We start from the raw sequence: 26,438 nt of genomic DNA, 5'->3' as shown, positions 1-26,438 counted from the left end.
TAACTTTTGAAATGTTAATTTTCACAGTTTTGCACAGATTCAGAACTTTATATCCCCAAACAAAAATTTTGCATCTTCTGCTGGCCACAATGAAGGGTTTTGTACAGCTGCCTCTTCCAGGACCCCTTTATCGTCACATCTTCTTCCCGTGTCGTCAACCAAAGCTTCGAAGAACTGAAGGCAGAAGCTTGCAGTGTATTTCATTAGTTGAGCTTCAGATGTCTCTGCAATTGAAACCCCTTTAAATGCACAGCTTCTGGAGAACTAATCTTTCATGGTGCTGCTATGTATTCCATCACTGTTCTTCATAGCACCCAGGGCTTTTAGTGCAACATTAATCTCAGCCTCTGCAGTGATTGCAGTGGAGTTCCTGTTCTGGTGAAACATGGACAGGCCTTTTAGTGTCTCAAATGTATCTTTGAATGTGGCTAGTTCCATGGCAAACAGCCGGTTCGTCATCTTGCCCAGTCATCCAGCACATTTTGCTTTGTCCTGTGAAGAACGTGAACTGTTTGTTGAGCCGTTTCTCAAGAACTTAATGAGGACAGGGTATATTTCCCATAAAGCAGTCACCAACGTGCAGGAAGATGACAGCCAGCAGATGTCAAAAACTCGACCAACCTTATGCACTGGGGCACAGAGCTCAGGAGCCACAGCTTCAAGTTTCCAGCGGTTCTTTGGATTTTGTGAAAAGAACGAATACAGCGAATCTATCAACAGGTGAAAATGGATTTTCATTCACTAGCCGAACAGTGTCATGAACAGCGAGATCTCGTTTATGGTTAATGCAATGAATTATTATGAGATCGTTGTTAATCTTTCCTCGCAGGAGTGATGCTGCCCCTTTATACTTCTTAAGCATTCATGCTGCTCCATCATTTGCAAAACTATAAGCCTCGTGTTGGCTTAGTGGTTAGGGTGGCTGGCTTGGGATCTTCGGGTCCTGAGTTCAAGCCCCATTGTCACTGAATTAATTCCAGGTGAGGTTGACTCATCTTGTCATCCTTCTGAGGTTGGTGAAATGAGTACCAGTGTGCTGGTATAGGGACGCAGCATCGTCACGCCCCCAACAAAATGATAGCTACCTGGCAGCCAAGTTGCCAGATGCAAGAAGAAGTTTCAAAACTTAACCAGAAAGCAGCTGAAAATGAAAAGCCCATCCACTTTGAATTCGGACTTATTCTTCTGTATGCCTTTAACCTTTCGACCGAATTCTTAATTTGTCTTCTCCATATTCTCATAATGAAGCTTTTTTGAAAATTTTATGACAAAAGCTCAAATGGTAAAAAAAAGTTACGGCAGGGACAGACACATGCAGACGCACAGCCGGAATGTGTGCTGAAAAGGATGAGGACTACACCTTCTCCAGTGAGGAAGGGAATCCTCGCCTCACCATAGGACAGAATTCTCCACCAAAGCTAAAAAGGTGTTTCCTGTTCAACAACCAACAACTACTAAGTTCCAGATGCACCGGAGAAGATTAAATGAACAGAACTGGAGCTTAGAGGAGAAGGAAATCATCCTCCACTGCAAAGCATATTCTGCGCACGAAGTGTGGGGGACGAACAGTAAAGGAAAAAGATTCAAGTCAGTTTGGTTCATGAATAATGATCCTTTACCGAAAAAGGAGGTGGAGATTTTGAGTTCTAGGAGAATTTCCTCCCACCTTCTGAAATCCGCAAATGGAGATAACAACCAAAGTGATTGCAAAACCAAAGTGACGGGCGAATAAATTCTCTTCTGTATGTCTTCAGTGAAGACATGCCACTTCAGGGTGGAAAGCAACTCATCTGCAATGCCCAGATGCATGTGACCAGGAGCCTCGGACGAGGGGAAGAGCCCAAAATCAGATCAAACGGGACTCTTCGTGTAATCAAGCTTCCTCATTGGTCCATTGCAGTCCTAGCCACGCCCCGCCAGGCCCCGAAACCGAAATATGGCTATCGCTCGCTGACCGTGCTATGTGCAAGAGCTCCGACTTTTACATTCAGCTGTGGTTGTTGAAGGCGCTCTCTGGCCCAAAACGTGTGCTGGCTTCCATTCAAATGTGGGATTTAAGGGACATCTATAGTGAGAGTTTGATGACCTTGTGGTGGTTGTAGAGTAGTGGGACATGTAACATTTGCAGTGAAGGAGGATTGTAACGTGGCGTTGTGGGGAAGAGGTTGAAGTTTCTTGTAATTAAATTATGAATATAGGTCGCGTTTGTTGTGGAAAAGGTAAATGTGGGTTGTTGCGGGGATTTTTATTGGTCATATGAAGTGGTTGTGGTGAGCATGGTATCGTTTGGTGAGTGGAATGAAGGTTGGAGGCGAAATGGCGGTTGAGAATTGGCGTGCAGTTTTGAATTGAAAATTGGCGTGCAAATGCACGGGAGACACTTGTAGTGCGAATGCACAGGAGGCTCTCACAGCGCATCTGCTTAGTTTCTATTGATTGGCTTGCGTGCTTGTTTGCATGTTTCGTGTGATAGAAAGAGGTGTAGCAAAGAGTGAAAGAACTACAAGGTTTAAAGGTTAAAGAGGTATAAGAGGTCTAACTGAAAGAGTCCCACGCAACGCATCTTTCCCCTTTACCTACTAGACATGGAAGGGACTAACTAATACATATACTATTGAAATAACTGCCTTGGGATCACTTTATGTTGTGTGCCATTGCCTTGGAGGCATGCGGTTTTACAGGACCGCAACAATATTTAAGCAGTTTGCATTTTTGGTTTTCTAGTTTGGCAAATTAAATGCAAAACTCAACTAATGCTTGTCTATATATGCTGCTCTATAATCCACTCACCAGTGTTGCTGAATTCTTTCTCATCACCTGATGCTTTTGCAGTTCTGTTATGTCTGCATTGGACTCACCAGCCAAACAAAAGGCCATTGAGAAGAAGCTGCAGATAAAGACAAAAGAACTGCAGAATGCTCAAGACAGATGTCATAAGGTAACCAAGGAGAAATTACTTGAATTATCCATTGCTAACTGATGAAATATTTCTTTCGATCAGTCAAATTCCTTTTTCTTCTGCTCCTTGGCAGAGAAAGCATTCAATAGGGTTCCACACGAAGTAGTGACATGGGCATTCAGGAAGTCAGGAGTGGAGGAATGGTTGATCAGAGTTTGTGATGGTAATGTACGAGGGAGCGTGTACAGCTGTAAGGATGAAGGACAGGGACCACATACAGTGGTGAGTTTGAGATGAAGGTGGGAGTGCATCAGGGGTCAGTACCAAGTCCACTACTATTTGTAGTTGTGATGAAGGTGCTGTCTCAGAGCACATAAGAGGGTTTACCCCTGGGAGTTGTTGTATGCAGATGATTTGGTGTTGATTGCAGAGAGTAGGGATGGACTGAAGGAGAAGATGAATCGGTGGATGGAATGTATGGAGGCAAAAGATTTGAAGGTGAATATCGGAAAGACGAAGGTGATTGTTGGAGTGAACACCATTCAATGTACAATGCACACTGAGTGGGTTCATCGAAAATGTAGTGGTGTGAGAGGGTTATTAACCAGTGTGGTAGCTACATTTAAGTGTGTGGTGTGCACAGAGGGAGTTGCAGATGGAGGAAATGTTGAGTTGGATCTTGGAGATGGCATGAAGTTGGAAGGTGTGAAAACATTTTGCTATCTAGGAGACATGCTGAATGGAGAAGGTGGATCAGACTCAATGACGGTTGCTAGAGTGAGATGTGCATGGAAGTTTTGGGAACTGAGTGGCGTGCTGACGAGGAGGGGAGTGTTGTTGAAGTTGAAGGGAAAGGTGAATGCTACACATGTGAGAAGTGCTATGATTTATGGGATCCGGATCAGGATCTACACACCTGGATCCGGATGCGATAATTTTTTTTATTTTTTAAATGTGATTCTTCTAACCTACTAATGACAGATAGGCCCAAAAAAGATGCAGAGCATGGTATTTCAAAAAGTTGGGGATGGATTATGACAAAACTTGGTTGATGAGTTGCATAGGTGAGAATAAAAGAACAAGCCAATTACATTTTGGTTAAGGTCAGGATTCAGATCCATTCTATCATTGGGATACAAAACGTAAACTGTTCAGCCTGATGGAGGAATGTGCTCCACCGAGTGCCATTCTTGTTTATATCTTTGTTCATCAAAAACATCTTATCCCCAAAATGCTCTTTTATATGAAAGTCCTTGACAGGTAAACATTGCCCACTGCGCCGCAAGGAATGTAAACTTTGACAGTCTTTGTGTTTTAGTTGAGCAGAAATTTCACTTATTTTCTGTTCCACCCTCTTTGTAACCTGATTTTCCACATCTTGATTTTTGAGGAAATAAAATGTTAGATTGAGAATAACGAACCCATAGCTGCAGCCATTCTCTTTGATTCTCACTTCCGTTTCACTCTTACAATGTGAATTTAATTATTATTCTTTAACTTGTCTACAATTGGTGGAGTTGGAGATATGATGTCACTTGTGTTGGAGCCAATGGGTGACAAATGGGTTTGGCCAAAATAAATTGCTGGGTTTCCTGTAACATGCTCATAAATGAATGGGAGGAAGGGATTTTTTTTTTTTTTTGGTGGTGGTGGTTGGGGGGGGGGGGTTAGGGTTAGGGTTAGGGGAGTGGATATTTTTGTTATTGTTGTTTTGTATGTGTTTAAATGGAATATATTGTTGTGGTTGAGGAAATTCGCAAACCACCATTCAGGTCCTGTAGGTGAGATATCTCTGTAAGTACATGTGTAGTTAGCCCAAACCCATTGTTTAGAGGGAATAAATGTGATTCATTCGGGCTGCGACCCTTTAAGATAGCCGTTTTTCTGTACTATCTTTATTTTGAACCAACCACGTCTCAACCGCCATCACACAACAACCACCAACCGCAACGCCGCTTCACAACAACAACAACGCCAACAGCCATGACCTTTACCGTCACGGCTCGCTCCCGTAAACATCGCATCACCGCCATTCCAAGCGTCGCCATGGCCATCACCGCCACTTTAGGCCCTCCAGCACCTTCACCTCTTCTCCTTCTGCGGCCATTCCCGCACCGCTTGTGGGCACCGAGCGTCAGGCTGTCCTGGCCTCGTGCGGGACGCGCGCTGAGCCGCAGGTGCAAAAAGCGGCCTTTCCGAGGAAAGGTCGGATCAGGAATGATACACGCCCACTTCTGTTCCGTCCAATCATTAAGCGCGGGGCGATTTGGCCCCGCCTCCAGGCGTGTCGGAGTAGAATCGATATATGCAAATTCGAGGATCAGGGGAGGTTCACGCCCCCTTTTCCTCCGTCCAATGGGCGAGCGTGGCTCCGCCCCCGAGCTCATCCTGATCCGGAAATTTGCATATGGGTTCTCCTGCCGTACTATAAAGCGCCGAGCACGGGGCGAATTCAGTCAGTTTTGTTTTGGGTCGGAAGCAGTTGGAGGCAGTTGCAGTTTTGGGCTCGGGCGAGTTGGAGAGGTGTGGCGGCGGCGGAGTGTGGCAGCAGCAACCAAGACGGGTCTGGAGGAGAGTCGGAGCCTGTCGGGGAGCTGCAGAGAGGGGAAGCCGGGAGCGCGGTCGAGGTCGCAGTGGAGTCGCTCGTCGCGGGACCCAAGCAAGCCGGCTGTCCTCTTTCCCCAGAGCATCAACAATTCCCCCTTTCCCCCCCCCCCGCGCTGAGATAGTGCGAAAAGGGGGGCCCCGTTCCCACCCCATTCCAATCAGTGCCAACGAAACCCGCGGAGGAGCGCGGAGTCGGGGCACCGCCGCGGCATTTGCGGATCATCACAAGACGGGTAGGCTCTGCCCGGTCTCGCGCCCACAGACCACGTCGGCCCCCTTGTCGTTTAGGGTGGCCTTTTTCTTTTGCTTTTGAGTATATGTGTTGTTGGCGCCATCTGTAAAGTAAAACTGTGTAAGTGTTGCCGTGTGCTCGCGTAGTCTGTAGTAGATCTGCATTGTGTTTCTTTTGTTGCAATTGCTTTTGGTGCATAATTGTTGTAATTGTATATGTGTGCTTTCTGCGTGCGGCGGAATAAATGTGCCTCATGTTGCACTGTTTTTCCCGTTTCGCTTTGTCTTTTCTTTAATTGAATCTCCATCTTACTTCACGTAAAGGGTTGGTAGTGGGCTAAATACGCCCGATAATTAATCGGAACCGTCGAGGTTGACGATAACACTGCTCGGTTATCCCGATAGTACGGAACGGGTCGCTTAAAGTGGCCCGAGTCCGGAGTCGACCTGCGGCGAGGTGCGATCGCCCGGTCTACCCTCGGTGTGGGTACTTAGGTAGGTCGAATTTGGCGAACAACCCTATCCCACGTGGGGGGCCGATTGGCACGATCGTGGTGAGGCCGAAAGGCCCACCCGTGACTAGTTCCCGGCGTTAGTCCGAGAGGGTCACGACAGAATTGTCCGTCCGGTGGGCGACGTTCCGCGATTCGAGTTACGTGGCCGCTCGCACGCCAGCGGGCGCGAATTCGCAACAATATGTATGTATAGCCGGTGATATTCCATTTGAAAAAAGTGTCTTTTATGTTTCCACGAAAACATTTATTTGTGCATTTTCATTGGAAAAAATAATAATAATAATTTCCTCGTGTCTCCACACTCAAAATCCTCTGGGTAGTGTATTTTGCCATCAGGTTCACACAAGCACAGGGAATAATAAAATGAAAATATAATTATAAACAGCAGGTGGGGAAAAATGTGGAAGCTGAATCCATGGGATGTGATGCTTTAAGCAAAATTAATGTTGCTTAGAAACACCAGCTCCCTCCAAGAGTCAGTTGGGAGTGGAAAAGGGGGGGGGGGTGGGGAGATAGTGGGGGAAATTTATTTTGTCCCCGTGGTTAGTAATACCCCCTCCCAACAGCAGGGGTCAGTAAGCAATCTGAAGGTTCTTTAAACCCTCGACTCTTGTCTCTGCAACTGGACTGGCTGGCATCAGCTCACGTGTCCTAAAATCTTGCTTTGCTGTTTCCCATCCTCTCTCTGCCATTTTCACTCTGTCATTTCCTCGAAGTCATCTTCCATCTGCTGGGAAATCCACCAACATCATTGCATTACATAGAAAAGGTGCAAAAACAGATCCCCTGAATTACAGACCTATCAGCTTAATTCCAATCATCAGCAAGGTCATGGAATCCTTCATCACAGTTGATATGAAATCCTTCTTTTTGTCCAACAACCTCATCTTGGATCACTAATTTGGTTTCAGGCAGGGTCACTCCATCTTGGGCATGCTGCTTTGACTCACCCAACAATGGATGGAGGCCTTCAATGTCAGACATGAGATCAGGGCCATCTCTCTCGACATATCCTGTGGTTTCGATAGTCTCTCATCCTGACGAACTCTCCAAACTCTCTGCCTATGGCATCCAATGCCGACTCCACACATGGCTCACTGACTTCCTCTACTCTTGAAGCAAACATGTAGCACTCGACGGAATCCTTTCATCTCCTCTCCCTGTCAAGGCTGGAGTGACCCAAGGCGGTGTTTTGGGACCAGTCCTATTCCTGATCTTCATAAATGATCTCTCTGAATCTCTGGACAATCCTTTTTATCTATCTGCTGATGACTGCACTCTCTGTCGTGATATCCCTCATCCTTCAGATAGCCATGCTGCAGCTTCTTCCCTCTCTTCAGACCTTGACAAAAATCACAAGATGGTCAAACACTTGGAATATGTCTTTCAATCCTGACAAATCTCACACTCTCACTATCTCTCTCTCCGAAAGGACCGTCTGGCAACCCGCCTTCCCCTCCCCCTCCATCCCAATCGACTTTCTTAGCATTCCTCTTGAGGAAATTCAGTCATTCAAACTCATGGGTCTCACTATCGGCCATGATCTTCCTTGGGCAAATCACATTTCAAAGTTGGCTTCCAAAGCTAGCCACCGATTGAGCATGCTCCATCATATAAAGTTCTTCCTTGGCACACCTGAACTCCTTTCCACCAACAAGGTCTGCATCAGCAGCTTTATTGAGCCCTGCTCTCCACTCTGGACTAGCTCAGCTGGATGCCATGGAAACCAAAGCTTTCAAGGTTATTGGAATCTCCCATGATGAAGCTGAGTTTATGGGCTTATCACTTCGCCATTGTAGATAGGTCTGTCATCTCTATAATCTTCTTCCGCCTCATTACTGGTCTTGCACCCTCTGCTCTTTCCGTGCTTTGTCCACGTAGAGTAGATATGTATGGAGTATGAAGAAAGTAGATAGGGTTTTCCAGACAGACTTTTTGAAAGACATTGTGACTGTGAGATTTGTCATGATTGAAAGAACATTCCAAGTGTTTGACCTCCTTGTGATTTTTTTTCAAGATCTGAAGAGAGGGAAGAGGCTGCAGCCTGCCAAGGATGAGGGATATCATAGCAGATGGTAGATTCATCAGCAAATAGATAAAGAGGATTTTCCAGAGTGTCAGAGAGATCATTGATAAAGATGAGGAGTAGGACTGGGCCAAGAACACTGCTTTTGGGGCACTCCAGCATCTACAGGGAGAGGAGAGGAAAGGATTTTGTTGGGTGCACACGTTGGCTATGAGAGTAGAGGAAGTCAGTAAGCCATGTGTGGAGTTGGTCTTGAATGCCGTAGGCAGACAGTTTGGAGAGCAATGCGGGATGCCAGACTGTATCAAAAGCACGTGATGTGTCCAAAGAGACGGCCCTGAACTCACGTCTGACATTGAGGGCCTCCATCCATTGTTGGGTGAGTCGAAGTAGCCTGTCCAATGTGGAGTAACCTGGACTGAAACCAAATTGGTGATCTCCGATGAGGTTGTTTGGAAAAATGGAAAGATATTTCAACTCCGATAATGGATGCCATGATCTTGCTGATTGAAAGTAAGCTGATAGGTCTATAGTTGAGGGGATCAGTTTTTGCACCTTTTATGAATTTAAGTGATGTTGGCAGATTTCCAAGCAGATTGAAGATGACCTAGTGCAAATGACAGGGTGAAAAGGGCAGAGAGAGGATGTGCAAGAACAGCAGAGTAGGTTTTTAGGACATGTGAGCTAATGCTGTCTGGTCCAGTAGCAGTGTCAGTTGAGGGTTGAAATAACTTTCTTAGGTGCAAAAGACAGAGCCCAGGAAGTAGTTGGAGCCTTGTTCTTCTTTCTAGGCAAGCCGCAGGAATAAGATTCGATTCCACTGAAAATGACAACCTTTGGAATTGTAACTGATAATGTATTTTTGAAGAACTGTTAACTGTCTGTCGAAGTGTCGAGAGAATGGGTGACATTAAATATCAAGATTCTTGGGCAATCTCTCCCTTTATGTTGCAAACACCTTTTTCATGAGAATTTGCCCTTGTGATGGGAAAAAGCATTGACAGTAGTGTTGCTGTCAGATGGCACAGGAACTGGAAGGTCAGCAGCGCAAGGTTGGTGAACTCGAGGAAACACTGCAACATCGTAACAATGAGGTGAAAACCTTGGAGATAGAGCGTGGCGTCCTCGAGCGAGACCTGGCAATGTACATCACGGAATGCAACGTAAGTGCAACTATTTGTTGTGAACAACCTTGCTCTCATTGAGATTTTGCTGTTAGAATGATATCAAGTTAATTCCCAATGTTTTGCTTTTGTCAGGATCAGATTGAAGGATAAAAGTTTTTTTTTTTAAATACCCTGTATACAGAATACAGTGCCTATAGAAAGTCTACATCCTCTTTCAAAATTTTCACATTTTGTTACCTTGTAGCCTGGAATTAAATTTCATCAAATCAGACTTTTCCCACCTTTATTTCAACATTGTAACCCACAACTTCCAAGTGAAAAACAAATTTCAGGAAATTAATTAAAAATACAAAACTAGAATATCTTGGTTGGTTAAGTGTCCACCCCCCTGAGTTAATACTTGGTGGAAGCACCTTTGACAGCAATTACAGCTGTGAGTCTGTAGAGATAGGTCTCTACCAACTTTACACATGTTGATTGGGCAATATTTTTGCATTCTTCTGAACAAAAATGTTCAAGCTCATTCAAGTTGCATGGGGAGTGTAGATGGACAGCAATCTACAAGTCATGCGACAGATTTTTGATTGGATTTAGGTCGGGGCTCTGACTGGACCACTCAAGGACATTTATCTTTCTTTTCCTTAGCCAATCCAGTTTAGCTTTGGCTGTGTGCTTCGGGTCGTTGTCATGCTAAAAGGTAAACTTCCGTCCCAATTTCAGCTTTCTTGCAGAGGGCAGCAGGTTTTTCCCTGCAGGGTTTTTCTGTATTTTGCTTTATCGATTTTCCCTTCTATCCTGACAAGTGCCCCAGTCCCTGCTGATGAGAAGCATTGCCATAATATGATGCTGCCACCACCATGCTTCACAGGAGGGATGGTGGTCTTTTGGTGATGTGCTGTGTTCGGTTTTCATGAAACGTAATGTTTTGCATTTAGGCCAAAATGTTCCATTTTGGTTTTGTCAGGCCACAAAACTTTTTGCCACATGTCTTCAGAATTCCTGGAGTGTTTTTTTGCATACCTCAAATGGTATGTAAAATGGGACTCAAGGTGGGCTTTTTTGAGTAATGGCTTCCTTCTTGCCACCCTACCATACAGGCCAGACTTGTGGAGTGCTTGGGATATTGTTGTCACATGCACAGAGTGACCAGTCTTTGCCATAAAGGCCTGTAGCTCTTTCAAAGTTGTCATTGGCCTCTTGGTGGCCTCACTTATCAGTCTCCTCTTTGCTTGGTCATCCAGTTTGGAGGGAAGGGGCCTGATTTAGGCAGGGTCTTGGTGGTACCATACACCTTTCACTTATTAATGATTGGCTTGACTGTGCTCCAAGCGATATTCAAGGCCTTTGAAATATTTTTTTACCCATCCCCTGATCTGTGCCTTTCCACAACTTTATCTCAGAGGTCTTTTCACACCTCCTTGGCGCTCATAGTTGAGTCTTTGCTGTGAAACAGGGGTGTGAACACTTATCCAACCAAGATATTCTAGTTTTGTATTTTTAATTAATTTTCTGAAATTTGTATAATTTGTTTTTCATTTGTAAGTTGTTGGGTGAAATGTGTAAATAAAGGTGGGAAAAGTCAGATTTCATGCAATTTAATTACAGGCTATAAAGCAACAAAAGATGAAAATTTTGAAAGAGGTGTACACTTTCAATAAGCACTGTATAGTATATACTATTTGTATATATATATATATATATATATACTATTTGTATATATATATATACTATTTGTATATATATATATACTATTTGTATATATATATATATACTATTTGTATATATATACTATTTGTATATATATATACTATTTGTATATATATATACTATTTGTATATATATACTATTTGTATATATATATATATACTATTTGTATATATATATATGTATACTATTTGTATATATATATATATACTATTTGTATATATATATATGTATATATATATATATATATATATATATATATATATATATATATATATATATATATATATATATATATATATATATATATATATATATATATATATATATATATATATATATATATATATATATATATATATATATATATATATATATATATATATATATATATATATATACTATTTGTATATATATATATAAACATATATATATATATATATATATATATATACTATTTGTATATATATATATAAACACAGTCATCGCGGGGGTTACGTTCCAAATCCCCCCGCAATAAGTGAAAATCCACGATGAATGGATGCCTCCCAAAAAAATTGATCGTCGGCTTGGCAGTGATCGGGTTCGAGGTGCCGGAGATAGACTCGTCTGGTCTGGTCGGTTTGGCAGTGATCGGGTTTGAGGTGCCGGAGATCGACTTGTCTGGTCTGGTCGGTTTGGCAGTGCTCGTCCAACCGTGGCAAACCTTTTTCCTTCCCGAAGCATATTTAGCACCTTAACCTTCTCCTGGAGCGTCAGGACCTTCCTCTGGTGCTTCGTTCGGTTCCTTTCCAGAAGCCTTAGAAGGTGCAGGGCGTTTGGGCGGCATTGTAGGGCTTGGAGAAAAAAACGTAGAAAATATTCGCAGTTCACAAGCGAAACTTTGTCTTGTGCGTTGTGTGACGAGTCGAGCGCCACGCGTTATAATTTATTGCTTAAATAATTTATATTTTATATATTATTACCGCGATATACCAGGGGAATCCGCAGAAAAAAATAGTTAGGTTCCAAGGGAAAACCCACGATGAACTGGGGGCGCGATAGGTGAACCGCGATATAGCAGGGGATTACTATGTGTGTGTGTGTGTGTATGTATGTATGTATGTATGTATATACATACATACATACATACATACATACATACATACATACATACATACATACATATATATATATATACATATATATATATATATATATATATATATATATATATATATATATATATATATATATATGTATGTATGTATGTATTGTTACGAATTTGGAAATCTATAGCACTCAACATTCAGGTTCCTTTAGCTCAGTTATCTCGTTAAGTATGTGTTTTATAGATAACTTCCTCCCCCTGGTCTAATGGGTGAATAAGTGTGAATGCGCTGCAATTTGTAATTGGAATACCCCATCTCCCACAACAACAACAATGACAACAACGCCATATTCACGTCCATCCTGATGCCATGACGCCCGCGGCATTCTTCGTGCACGCCAGCCAGCAGGCACGCGCGTGGGCGGAGTCTAGCGAAGGCATGGCGTCCCTCCTTGGCCAATCGGCAAGGAGCGGGCGTCTTCCGCGCTCCGCCTCCGACTCGGCACCGTCACCATTAAGCACGCGGTCTGAGGTGAAGCGGTAGGCGGAGCCACAAACGCCCCCGCTGGAGACTCCACCCAGAGGGATGGGGGTGCCCCGCCCACCGCGCACCACGCACCTGTCCAATGGAGGGTGGCCAAGGAGTCGCACGGGTTTTCCCATCCAATGGGAAGGCGAGTGGGGGAGAAGGAAGCGGTTGTTGCACGGGAGGGGATATATCAGTCAGGGTCTGCGGAGTTTGCACGCGTCTCTCTTCTTCCATCATCGACCTCGCCCTGGCTCCGGAGCGCTCTTTCCATCGACCCCGTCCTGGCTTCTGAGTTTTTCTTGTCGTCGCTGGGGGCTCTGCCTGGCTGGTTTTATGACTCCACCCGGAGTCCCAATAGAAGGGGACGTCCAGCCGCGCGTTCGCGGCCAGGTAGTCTGCCGCCCCTGGCTCACAGCCGGACTGTCCTCCTCGGCTGGAGAGCCACAATAAAGCCCCTCAGGGTCCAATCATTCTGTCTGGGTGTGCGTGTGTCTGTTTGTGGCGCCAGTCTGGCAAGTAGTGCAATTGTTAAGTGCCGTGCTGAATATTGTTTGCCTTGCCTTTCTCATAATCGGTTTAAATCTTCCCTCGCATGCTCCCTATTTCCCCCTGCCTATTGTAAATAAATATCCCCATTTGTTGAATGTTCTCATCTCGTCGCGTCGATTCTTCCATTGACTGAGCGTGTCGCGTGTTGTGGGAAATTAGCAGCCATTGCTGGAGTAACGGGATAATTGGGCCGACGGAACTCGGCGATTAAAACCGCTTGGGATCACTCGTGGAACGAGCTTGGTAAGCAGCTCGTTTCCGTACGAGTTCCGTCGAAGGTGAAATTCCCCGGTAGCTGGACCACGTGGGTATTTGGGTAAATTGAAGTTGGCAATCGACCCTACCCCACGTGGTCTACCCATTGGCGGATTTCGGTCCAAAATAACAAGGACCCGTCGACCCGGACTTTTCCGGGCCGGCGATCTGACATTCCGGGCGATCGAACCAGGCCGACTCGCGGCTCCGTCTGGCGGTCGTGTCTCGGCCGACATCCCGGCGGCGAAACTATAACTATATATATATATATATATATATATATATATATATATATATATATATATATATATATATATATATATATATATATATATATATATATATATATATACATATTTTTTTTTTTTACAAACTTTGAACCATACTTCCTGTAAATTGTTATGCCTTCATCATTTGCAGAGCCTAAAGCGAAACCTCGGAGAAGCTCGATTAGAAGTTTCCCGCGATGATGATCATGCTTTGGAGCTGCTAATGGACATCCGTGAGCAGAATGCCAAGCTACAGGCGATCCAGCAGCAGGTTGTGTCTTTTTGTTTTTTCTTCACCATGACTCTTAGCTTGCAGCAGGCAGTGTGTTTACAGATTTGCTTTTCTTTTTGTTGCAGCCTACTCCAGTTTTTTTTTTTTTTTTGTATACCTTGTCGAGGCTCGTATGAGAGCTAACACACAACTCACAGCAAGGGGGCATGAGACAAGAGGGGTGGGAGTGGAAGGGACAAAACAGTGGGGAACAGACACATTAGGTGAACTGTGGAAGGGAGAGGGATGGGAATGGGATGGGGAACATGGCGAAGAGAAGATGGACATTACAGGGACTTTCAGGAAGGAAAGCAGGGGTATTGAAGGAAGTGGGCTTGGGTGGATTATCGGGGGTAGAAAAGATCGAGGATTTGGATGGGAAGATAAGAGGTGGTGGTGAACAGCTGTTTTGAAAGCCTGGAGGGAAGAATGGGAAAGAATAGAGTGAGGAAGTTTATTCCAAAGGCGGGAAAAAAGAGGAATGAAAGAGTGAAGATGAGCAGTGATTCGTGATTTTGGTAGTTTTACCAGAAGGGGGTTGTTGGCGGACCTTGAGCGCCCTGTGGAAATGTGGTGGGGACAAATCGCAGAGAGAGCAGGGTGGCAAGGCTGGAGAGGAGTCGGTAGAAGACAGAAAGACCACCGACCAACCTGCGGTGATTGAGTGAGAGGCCCAAAGACTCAGCTTCATTGCGGGAGATGCCGATGATCTTAAATGCCCTGGTTTCGACAGCGTGAAGCCGAGAAAGGTGGGAGGCAGGAGTACCAGCCCAGAGGGGAGAGCAGTACTCCATCAGGCTATAGACAAAAGCTTTGTAAGTGGTCAGGAGCTCAAGAGGGCCGAGGAAGGATTTTGCACGACGGAGGATTCCCAGTCGGCGACTGGCTTTTGAGGCGAGGTTGGAAATGTGACTTTCCCAGGAAAGGTCATGGCAGATAGTGAGACCCAGAAGCTTGAAAGAAAAGACTTCTTCCAGAGGATTTTTTAGAAAGTGGATGGGGGGGTTTTCTAAACGGTCCTTTCGAAGAGACTTAGTGAGAGTGTGAGATTTGTCTGGATTGAAAGACATGTTACACGTGTTGGACCAGTTTGTGATTTTATCCAGATCTGCAGTGAGCGAAGAAGCTGCTGCTTGCCGGTCTGAGGGATGACAGATGGTACGGCAGAGGGTGGAGTCATCGGCAAAGAGAAATAGAGGATTTTCCAGAGAGTCGGAGAGATCATTGATGAAAACCAGAAAAAGAACAGGGCCCAGAACGCTACCTTGAGGAACTCCAGCCTGCACAGGAAGAGGGGATGAAAGAACTCCATTTAGGGCCACACGGTGACTGCAACGGGAGAGGAAGTCTGCGAGCCATGAGTGGAGATGGCCTTGAAAACCATGGGAAGAGAGTTTGGTGAGTAGTGCAGGGTGCCAGACTGTCAAAAGCATGTGATATGTCCAGGGATACGGCTCGGATTTCCTGTCTGGCATTGAGGACCTCCATCCATTGATGGGAGAGCAGAAGCAGCATATCCAGGGTAGAGTGACCTGGTCTGAAACCAAATTGATGATTGGAAATCAAGCCATTGGAGAAGAGGAAGGATTTCATGTCTGAAGCGATGATGGATTCCATAACCTTGCTGATGATTGGGAGAAGGCTGATTGGTCTGTAGTTACAGGGATCTGTTTTTGCACCTTTTTTATGCAGGGCAGTGATGTTAGCAGATTTCCAAGCAGATGGCAGATGACCTTGGGCAAATGAGAGGGTGAATAGAACAGAGAGAGGGTGAGCAAGAGCAGAAGAGCAGGCTTTGAGGACACGTGGGCTGATGCCATCTGGACCGGTTGCAGAATCAGACTCGAGGTTTGAAAGCAAGCTCTCCACCTTGTCAGGAGAAAAGGATACAGAGTCCAGGGACAGTTGGGTGCGACTGGGTAAAGTGGGTAGAGAAAGTGATGGGTTTAGGACACAAGATTTAGCAGCAAACACCGAGTTTAGACATTCAGCTTTATCACGTGTGGTATCAGCAGTGCGGCCATTTGAGGTAAGGGAGGGGATGGAGGGGGAACATACACCAGAAACAGATTTGATTAAATGCCACCAGGATTTTGAGGAGGGAGAGAGGTTTGAGAGTTCAGACTTGAGATGAGAAAGATGTTGTTTTCTGGCTCTCCTGAGGGTAGATACACACTTGTTCCGAGCTTTGTGGAAGGAACTGAGATTGCCCTCAGTTGGGTTTGCTTTCCATGAGGCAAAGGCAAGTTGTTTCAGGACAACTGCCTCACCACAAGCTTCAGTAAACCAAGGGCAAGAGGAAGGGTAGGACAACTGAACACGAGAGGGGATAAATCTGTGCATGAGGGAGAGCAACTTTCTTTGAAAGAATTCCCAGGATGAGTTGATGTTTGAGAAAGTAGTGATAGGAGACCAGTCTGTAAGTTTGATGGCTGCTCGGAGACCCTGCCAGTCGGCTTGAGTGAAATGCCAGACTCGACGGCGGTGAGGTGGTTCTCTGATAACAGCCAGAGAGATGTCCACTTTGACAGTTGTAGCTGCAATTGAGCATATAAGAAATGCTTGTACATATAATTTCATAATAATTAATATGAAAGATTGGGTTACTGTCATAGATGTTAAATAAATGGATAGATTAAATTAATGAGAGTTTTATAACCCACAGGCATACAGTATAATGGGCAAAATGGCCTCTTCATATGTCCAAGTTCCTGTATTGCAAGTCATTATTGCATGCCATTAGGTCGAGGGGCAAATTTTTAGATTTTGTTGGGGAGTGGGGGATTTTGAGGGAAAAATCACAAGATAGAGAATTGTGGATGATTATCTGCAGCTCATTAAACGTATCTGCTCATGAGAACCATAATTGTTTTTTTTAGAAGAAGAATCTACTGTGAATGTTCTCTTATCCAGTATGCTGTTTCAATCAAAGGAGTTCCAGGCGCAGTTGGAAGAATTGCGGAGCTCGGTTCACTGCCTCGAAGATGACCTCTGCTCTGCATTGCGCCGGGCCGACCAAGCTGAGAATGACTTGCGCAAGGCGCATGCAGCTTTGGATGATGCCCGACGCCGACTCGCTGACTGCCAGGAGAAGCTCGCCAAGGTCTCGCTGTTATTTTTTTTTGTTGATGTCTTTTTTTGGGGGTTTTCACTTGGAATTTTTTGAGTACTGGTTTTCACCAGGTGCTCTTCACTCAAAAATGTGCTTTTTAAGGGATTAATGAACCCAAACATGCAATTTTCACTCATGCACTCCCTTGGAGTTCCCTTTGTATGCATGCAAAGTTTGAGGCCACTCGGTTTCATGGTTTTAGAGTTATGGAGGAGGCGCACACTGACACACACACACACTGACACACACACACACACACACACACACACACACACACACACACACACACACACACACACACACACACACACTGACATTTATTAGTATAGATTGAGCTTCAGTGCATCTGTCCAGGCCATAATTTTTTCCCATTTGAGTTTTGCCGTCAAATTTTCAACAAACTTTTATGAGAAAGAATATGGAGAACACTAATTAATAAATTTTGACTATTGCTTACTTCAAGTTTAGTTGCATTACAAAGCCGATTGTGACAGGGTTTGCCTATTGAGATGCTTTCTAGTTTGTAATCGGCTCCGTCTGTCTGTCTCTGCCTGTCCGTCCGTCACGCTATACCCTCCTAAATGGTTGTCCAGAAATTCACCAAACTTGGTAGGTATGATCACTACATGACAAGAAGATGCGCATAGCAGTATAATTTTGGCCCCGCCCCTGGGGTTCGGTCAAAAGGTCAAATTCCATTTTGGGCACATTTTTCAAACATTTTTTTTTCTTTCATTTTTTTAAACATTGGGCATATTTAATCAATTATGGGCACATTCCAAAACATTTTTAATGAAAATTTGTATATGCAATCAGCATTGCGGGACGCATGTAATACTTAACTGTTTTTTGGGGATTTGACCTCTGGTTCATGCCTCAAGTGGGTGGGGACTTATGGTCACTGGGGTCAAAACATTTTTTTTTTTTTAACCTCAGAATTTGATATTGGGTCATTCCTGGTGGAACTTTTTCCCATCTTTCAACCTTGCTTTAGGTGGGAAGTATGTTGATTTGAGATTGTGCGCTATCAACTTCGCTCTAATTTGCCATCGACATCCGCTAAGCGGGAGACAGGGTTTTGCTATCACTTCTGTATTTCTGTGTCTGTCCGTGTCATAACTTTTTTACCATTTGAGCTTTTGTCATCAAATTGTCAACAAAACTTTATTATGAGAATATGGAGAAGACAAATTTAAAATGTGCTCAAAAAGTCAAAGGTCAGCGTCGTATAAAATCATCAATTTTCATCCAATTGACCTGAAATTTTAAGATCAAAAGATAGATCAAAATCAAAAGATAGAAGCCGATTGTTGATTTGATCAAAAGGTCAAGGTTGCATAAAATCGTCAAATCGAAGAAGAAGAAGAAGTCTGAATACAAAGTAGATGTGGACATGCTTTGCATTTTCAGATGCTTTCTAGTTTTATTTGAAATTGGTTGTGCCCAACCAAATGGGATTCATTTAGTTATCTTGTTCCGTCAAGCTGTGGCTGACTTCTGGTGACATTCATGATCAGATTTCTCCAAAATCCCAATCCTGCACTGCTTCCCAAAGCTCTGGCAGAGACGCTTATGAGCAGCCTTTACCCCCATCCATCCTGTACATGCACGATTTGCTTCTTCTTCTTCTTCCTCCCTTTCTTCCTCCCTTTCTTCCTCCCTTTCTTCCTCCCTTTCTTCCTCCCTTTCTTCCTCCCTTTCTTCCTCCCTTTCTTCCTCCCTTTCTTCCTCCCTTTCTTCCTCCCTTTCTTCCTCCCTTTCTTCCTCCCTTTCTTCCTCCCTTTCTTCCTCCCTTTCTTCCTCCCTTTCTTCCTCCCTTTCTTCCTCCCTTTCTTCCTCCCTTTCTTCCTCCCTTTCTTCCTCCCTTTCTTCCTCCCTTTCTTCCTCCCTTTCTTCCTCCCTTTCTTCCTCCCTTTCTTCCTCCCTTTCTTCCTCCCTTTCTTCCTCCCTTTCTTCCTCCCTTTCTTCCTCCCTTTCTTCCTCCCTTTCTTCCTCCCTTTCTTCCTCCCTTTCTTCCTCCCTTTCTTCCTCCCTTTCTTCCTCCCTTTCTTCCTCCCTTTCTTCCTCCCCTTCTTCCTCCCCTTCTTCCTCCCCTTCTTCCTCCCCTTCTTCCTCCCCTTCTTCCTCCCCTTCTTCCTCCCCTTCTTCCTCCCCTTCTTCCTCCCCTTCTTCCTCCCCTTCTTCCTCCCCTTCTTCCTCCCCTTCTTCCTCCCCTTCTTCCTCCCCTTTACCATACTCAGCATGGTTGTCGTCTTCACACTTTCATTTTCTACACGCATGATGTGTCCATAGTATGACAGTTTCTGTTTTAGCATCAGTGCTTCTAATGTACATGGTGGTCTATTTTCAACAAAGCACTGATTTGTTTGTTCTTGTAATCCATGGAATTTTCAACATTAGTCTCTACCACCTCCTGTCAATCTTCTTCCTTCCTTCCTGTTTTTTTACACTGTCACGACTCTCATCCTTACATTTCAACTGGAAATACCAGAGCTTTCACCAGCCTCCTCTTGGTTTGTATTGTCAAAATGGGGTTTAGACGATATCAATTGGAAAATATTAGATTTTTCAAGTCTTAAAGTTTCTAATGTAGCCTTTTTGTTTGAATGCAGGCAAGAGAACACACCAAGAATGAGGTTTCCCATTTGCAAGTTCAGCTTGGAAAGGTAAACAATGCGTGCGTAGTCAAACACAAACTTCCTTCTCACTAATTTAGTGCTACATGATACAAAAAGACTACACAATACTGAATGGTATGTCGACGTATTCACCTCATGATAATAAAGGTGTGCATGTTTACTTTAAAATATCCACATAGCATTGCATAATTGAATCAATACCAAAGACCTATCTGTCACACCAAATATTTCCTCGAGTTCACCAACCTCAAATGCGCTTTTCCCTGTATGTCAGGGCCCTTGTCAGTGTTCATGATCACCATTTCATTGAAGAGGTGCTATTGGAGATAATTCCTTATGGGATGACTTGCCAGTTCAACTCTTGAAGGGAATCCACTCTGTCTGCCAATTGTTTTCCCGTTATTGTTTGACCATGCATTTTGGCCCCTTGGGTTATGATGTATGTGTTTGTTTGTCCATGTGATTCGTCCTTCGGGCTGAAGTACATGCGTTTGCTCGTTTGACAAGCTTCGTTGGACTATGTACTTTGGCTGTGAGGCCAAGGTGCACATCCCTAGCTTTATTTTAATGCTGTTGTTTTTTGTTGTTGTTAGCTCACCTGGAACATAGTTCCTGGGAGCTTATGGGATACACAAGGAAACAAGGAAATTCAACACAGGTGGAGGCCATTCAGCAACATCATGCCTGCACCACATCAACACCACACCAATTTATCAGCACCAGATCAAAATATGATTTTTTTTTTCGTGTTTTTTTTGGAGTTCCCCCCCACGCCCCCCAGGGGAGGGGCATGGCCTTGTCTTTCCTGCATACTTGCTGGCCGGTCCTCCCCCTACTATTGAGCGTCAAGAGGTCTACAATCGCCTTCGCAGGTTGAATGCATCCAAGGCTGGTCATCCAACCCACGTTCCCGTATGGCTCCTGAAAGAGTTTGCCAATGACATTTCAGACCCCCTAGCCAGACTTTTTAATAACTGTCTTCGTTTCAGAATTGCTGGGGAATTGCATCAGTGTGCCCAGTACCAAAATCTGCACCTGTTACTGATTTCAGCCAACTTTGCCCGATCTCGATTATGCCCATCGTAGCTCGCTTGTTTGAAGGCTTTTTGGCGGAATGGGTAAATGCCAATATCGAGCACCTGATAGATCTGCGTCAATTTGGCAATATGAAAGGCAGCTCTGTCAACCATTACTTTGTCCATCTTCTGGATGTTATTTACCGAGGTCTTGACAAGCCGGTCCACTATGCCATCTGTACCATTGACTTTAAAACGGCCTCTGATTCGATCGACCATATGACGTCAAGTTGAATCACCTTTCGAACTGCTATCGACCCAGCGATCATCCCCACCATATCCAGCTTTATTTCTGATTGCTCGCAGACTGCGCTCCAACGGTGCTACGTCATCATCCCAGATCTTGGCGTGAGGTGTCCCTCAGGGGACTAAGCTTGGGCCCATTATGTCTTTGATAATGGTCATTGACACTGTGCTTTGTTGTGATAGCAGGTGAAAATATGTGGATGACCTTACGCTCATGGAGATTGCCGCCAAAACACAAGAATTTGCTCTGCAGACACACTTGGATGTTCTTTCTACTTGGAGTCATGACAATTTTATGCAGCTAAAGACTCAGAAATGTAAAGTTCTGCAAGTTAGCTTTCTGCGTACCATATTTTCCATGTATAAACTGCACTTTTTTATCAGCAAAAAAGGTAAAACTTGGGGTGTGGTTAATACACGGGTATAGAAAAAAATCAGTCTTAAAAACGATCAATGCTGAATTTCAATTATATTCCAAATTAACACTTTTGTAACAAAACTGCTGTTAAGCTCAACTCCGCCATTTAAATAATGAAAATCTGTTCAGGTTAAGAGCTTGTACAGCCTTTTATTAACCGTGTATGGAAATTAAATAAAGCCACGCTCGGAAACATACGGAAATGTTTTTTAGGTGTGTGGCATACATAGAGCCTCGCGGCTCTGAAAACGCCAGTAAACACGAAAGAAGAAGAAGAAGAACACTTGGTCTCACATCAAAACAAGAATTATTCACAATAGCTAGTCTTTGGCGAGGACACCTGGAGATCAAGTGTGTAATAACAGAATCACTGCTCACCTTCATTCTTTCATTCCTCTTTTTCCCCACCTTTGGAACAAACTCCCACACACTCTTCAATCCCACTCTTCCCTCCAGGTCTTCAAAACAGCTGTTCACCACCATCTCTTATCTTCCCCCATCCAAAAACATGATCTTTTCTACCCCCGTTAATGCACCCCCAAACCCCCCTCCTTCATATTCTCTGCTTTCTTCTTGAAAGTCCCTGTCATGTCCATCTTGTTTACCCCATGTACCCCCCCAATCCCTCTCCCTTCCACAGATCTCCTCATGTGTCGATTCCCCACTGTTTTACGCTTTCCTCTATCTCCTGTCCCTCTTGTCTCCTGCTCCCCTTGTTATACATTCTGTGTGTTAGCTCTTATACGAGCCTTGACATTGTCTTAAAAAAAAAAAAACGCTCCAAATATAGCAAACAAGAAAAAAATCAGCGAGAGTGTCCTTCACCTTAAGCCGTGCACTGAACCTCTCGTAACTCACGCTCAGCTCCACCCCTTTTTTATCCCACTTGCACGCAATGTGACGATCAACACTACTGGTTATGAGAATAGCCGATTCACCGTTCTGCTCACCTGCATCGCAGACGGTGGCAAGCTTCCTGCGTATGTTGTGAAGAAGAGGAAGACACTGCCCAAAGACAAGTTTCCAGCCAGCGTCATTGTTCGTGCGCAGCAGAAGGGGGGGATAGACGAGGGACTGGTCCAGGATTGGGTGTGCATGGTCTGGAGTAGTCGGCTGGATGGCGGTCTCTCCCAATGACAGAGCATGCTCGTCCTGGATGCGTTCAGTTGTCACAAGACCGCCAACACCAAAGCGCTGCTCCGTCGGACCAACACCGGTCCATCAACAAGCTGTTGAAGGACCGGCTACGTCGCTGCTGGTCCAACTGGATAATGAGTGAGGAGAAGACCGACACCAAGAGTGGGCGGATGAGAAAGGTCGACCTTCCGCTGATCTGCGGCTGGATTCTCAAGTTGTGGGAGCAGATACCGTCGGACATCAAGCGAGCATTTCTGAAATGCTGCATCTCCAACAACATGGACGGCACAGAGAACGACATCATTTAGGAGGAAGATGTTGCAAATGACGGTGGCAGCGACGAGGACTTGCTCTACCCTGATTCGGACAAGGAGTTACATGCCGTCTTCAACAAGGAAAGCATTGACGAGGATTTCCTCGGGTTTAGCTGTAAAGCTTCATCAAACCCAAGTTGCCCTTTTCAGGGCCACAAAACCACAATAAATATGTGTGATACTGGTATGAATCCCTTTTCTTCCTTTTATCTAGTAACAAATAATATCCTCTTTATCATGTTAAAAAAAAAAAGAAAAATAAAAACATCCTGTTTATCTCTCCTCCAACTTCTTGAAAATGAGCATAAGACTGTTACATGGGAGTAAGCATGCTGATACCTCTGTCATTTTGTTCTGTACAAAGTTAATGTACAAATGTATTTAGATCTGAATCAGAAAATAAAACAAGTCGCAGTCCATTCAAAGTACACTGCCCCCATGCCAAATAAATAATAACAAATCCTCCAGTGCGCGACATTGCCAGGGGGTGCCTTTGGTGCCTGGCGATGCCACCTGCATGCAGCACATGGAGGTGGAATTGGGAGGTAGCGTTGTGCAATAATTGGTTGATTAATTGCATAATTAAAGTAAGTAAATAATAATCATAAAATAATTAATTTCTCAATCAATTGCCGAATAGCATACCTAAACCACCACTGTTTCATCCGAATCTGTAACTTTTTGAAAATAATAATTCATCGATTAATTAATTCACCAATAAATCAAAAATACCCTTTATAGCCAAATCACTTCGTCACTGCCATGTCCAAGTATCGGCTTCCTAGCTCAAAATATGCCTGAGATATTGCCAGGATGAGAAATAAATTTAACAAGTAATTAATAAATCGATAATAATTAAGAAATTAATTAATTGATAGTAATCAAAAAATATAAAATAACATTTTTGCCAAAGCATATCTTCACTTTTGTCCCCAAATTTCAGCTTCCAAGCTCAAAGGATGGCTGAGATATCACCCGGACAAACAAACAATGAAACAAATTGAGTGAAAACTGAGTACTCCCTTCCTTCGGCACGCGGCGATGGCGTCATGCATCGCCTGGATATGGAATTGGGAAGGAGCGGTGTACAATGATCAATATATTAATTAATTTTGAGGGTAAAAATAATGGGTGCGGTTGATACACCGGAAAAGGTTTTTTTTTTGTTGTTGTTGAGGATGAAAAACGGGTGCCGTTAATACACGGCCGTGGTTTATACACTGGAAAATACGGTACTGACCCCCCTCTCCTCCTGTGTTGTGTATTGATGGCACGGCACTTGAGAGAGTATCTTTGATTTGTCTCCTTGAGTTACTCTTCAGTCGGACCTAAAATGGGCTTTGCAAGTTCAACGAATGATATCGTGAGCCTCGCATCATCTCTACATCCTGTGCTTGCTGAAGAGAAATGGTGTCCCCATTGCAGACCTGATTCTGATATTCACCATGTACATTCGACCTCTGTTTGAGTCCGCTGCTCTTGTGTGGAGCTTGAGCCTGACCGCGAAGCAGTCACAAAGCATTGAGCGGGTACAGCGAAGAGCTGTTGAAAGGCAGCTTTCTTTATCACTTTATCACATTTCCTGAGACATCCCTTGATGCTGATCTTCTCTGTGTCTCTTCTCTGATCCCCTCACAAGCAGAAAGAAGAATCACAATTCCAACTCGCTTTGGAAAGTCCATCATAGCGTCTAGTCGTCATTAAAACATACTCCCTTACAATCACCAACACATCACTGATCTTGATCGTAGAAACCCACATCAACAACGTATTCCAAAAACCCGAATCAAAAGATATAAACCATCAACTGTCCCGATCCTTGTACTGTGAAATCAATAGAAAATTGTATACTGTATTCGCCATGCTCTCATCTGTTCATTGTTATTGGGCTCACTCACAAGCTCTCTGTGTGTTGGGATTTCTAAATTATTGCTGGTACTCCTTGCCTGTTCAGAAGCCTTCGTTTGTGTAAAGATGAATGATTTGTTCCTAATACTTTGTTTGAACATTATTGCTATGTTTTGAAAGACAAGTATGTTTTTACATTATAATTCTCTCTCTCTCTCTCTCTCTCTCTCTCTCTCTCTCTCCCTCTCTCCCTCTCTCCCTCTCTCCCTCTCTCCCTCTCTCCCTCTCTCCCTCTCTCCCTCTCTCCCTCTCTCCCTCTCTCCCTCTCTCCCTCTCTCCCTCTCTCCCTCTCTCCCTCTCTCCCTCTCTCCCTCTCTCCCTCTCTCCCTCTCTCCCTCTCTCCCTCTAGGTTAAAGCTGATAGCCAAACAAAGATTGTGGAGATGCAAGAAAAACTCAGCAAGGTAATTGCATTTATTTTACACTCAACCCCCAAACCCCAGCCAAATTCTGGCATCTCTTCAGCAACTAACGTTTTTTTTTTTAAATCATGTTTAGTTTTTATGGATTAAAGGCGTCGGGAAATTTGAAATCTAAAAAGAAAGTCATGTGGTCATATGTTTGAGGACACTTTGAATGTCGGCATTGTCTGACATTTTTTCCAATATCATCTCCATTGTCTCTTGCCTATTGATGTATTTATTTTATTTTATTTCATGCACCCCTTTTTCTGCCTGTGTTAGTATGCAATTAATTTTTTTCTCATGGAAGCATCTAGTGCAGGCCAATGTTTATGCAGGATTTTAGATGTTTGCACCCTTGAGCAGATGACACTGGTTCAATCCACGTGGAATGATGATGTGTTTGTAGGCTGTGCGTGCGAGTGAAGAGGCAACAGAACTTCTCGAGAACGTACGGCACTCGAAGGAACAGTTGGAGAGACAAATGCAAAATGTTCGGGACCAACAGGGAAGCTGTCAAGTGATACTGCTTCGCAGGCGTCTTGAGGACAAAGAGGTTTGTGTTGTCCACTTTTTCAAAAGATGAATCTGATCCTAATGAAAGATGGATGGATGATAATTTAACCAGTGAGTTGTTACCTCTGCTACTGAAGGTGGAGGGAGGTTGTTTTCACCTCTGCCTGTCTGTCTGTCTGTGTTTCTCTGTTTGTCTATGAGCAGGTTATCTCAAAAATTGTGGACGGATTCTGACGAAATTTAGTGGACAGTTTGGGTTTGTGGCAAGGTCAAAATTATTAGATTTTGGTGAAGATCCGGATCCGGATACTACCATTTTTTTGTGGTTCTTCACTATTGAGAGATTGGGCCAAAAACGACATGTAGCACGATATCTCAAAAAGTTGTGGATGGATTGAGACGAAACTTGGTGGACATGTTGGCTGTGTTTCAATGTGTGACAAGGCCGAATTGATTCGATTTTGCTGAAGATCTGGATACGTAACTGGATAATAGAACTTTTAAAAGTGATTCTTCACCATTGAGAGATGGGGCCAAAAATTATATATAGCATGCTATTTCAAAAGGTTGTGGATGAGTTATGACAAAACTTGGTGGATA

General features: G+C 44.0%; 1 protein-coding gene across 1 annotated transcript in view; it reads left to right on the top strand.

The window, feature by feature from the left end:
• Nucleotides 1-26,438, top strand: part of CIT (citron rho-interacting serine/threonine kinase) — a 137,823-nt gene that overhangs the window by 64,290 nt on the left and 47,095 nt on the right. The window contains 7 exon segments of the mRNA XM_085859015.1: nt 2,833-2,938; nt 9,298-9,441; nt 13,953-14,072; nt 17,005-17,175; nt 19,797-19,850; nt 25,272-25,325; nt 25,732-25,878. Coding sequence (XP_085715141.1) covers nt 2,833-2,938; nt 9,298-9,441; nt 13,953-14,072; nt 17,005-17,175; nt 19,797-19,850; nt 25,272-25,325; nt 25,732-25,878 — 796 coding nt within the window.

Source organism: Eptatretus burgeri, chromosome 16 (genome assembly GCF_056783735.1).
Source record: "Eptatretus burgeri isolate ZD-2024b chromosome 16, Ebu_testis_v1, whole genome shotgun sequence".
Lineage (NCBI taxonomy): Eukaryota > Metazoa > Chordata > Myxini > Myxiniformes > Myxinidae > Eptatretus > Eptatretus burgeri.
Note: the sequence above shows the minus strand (reverse complement) of the source record. Positions and strands in the feature narration are given on the sequence as shown.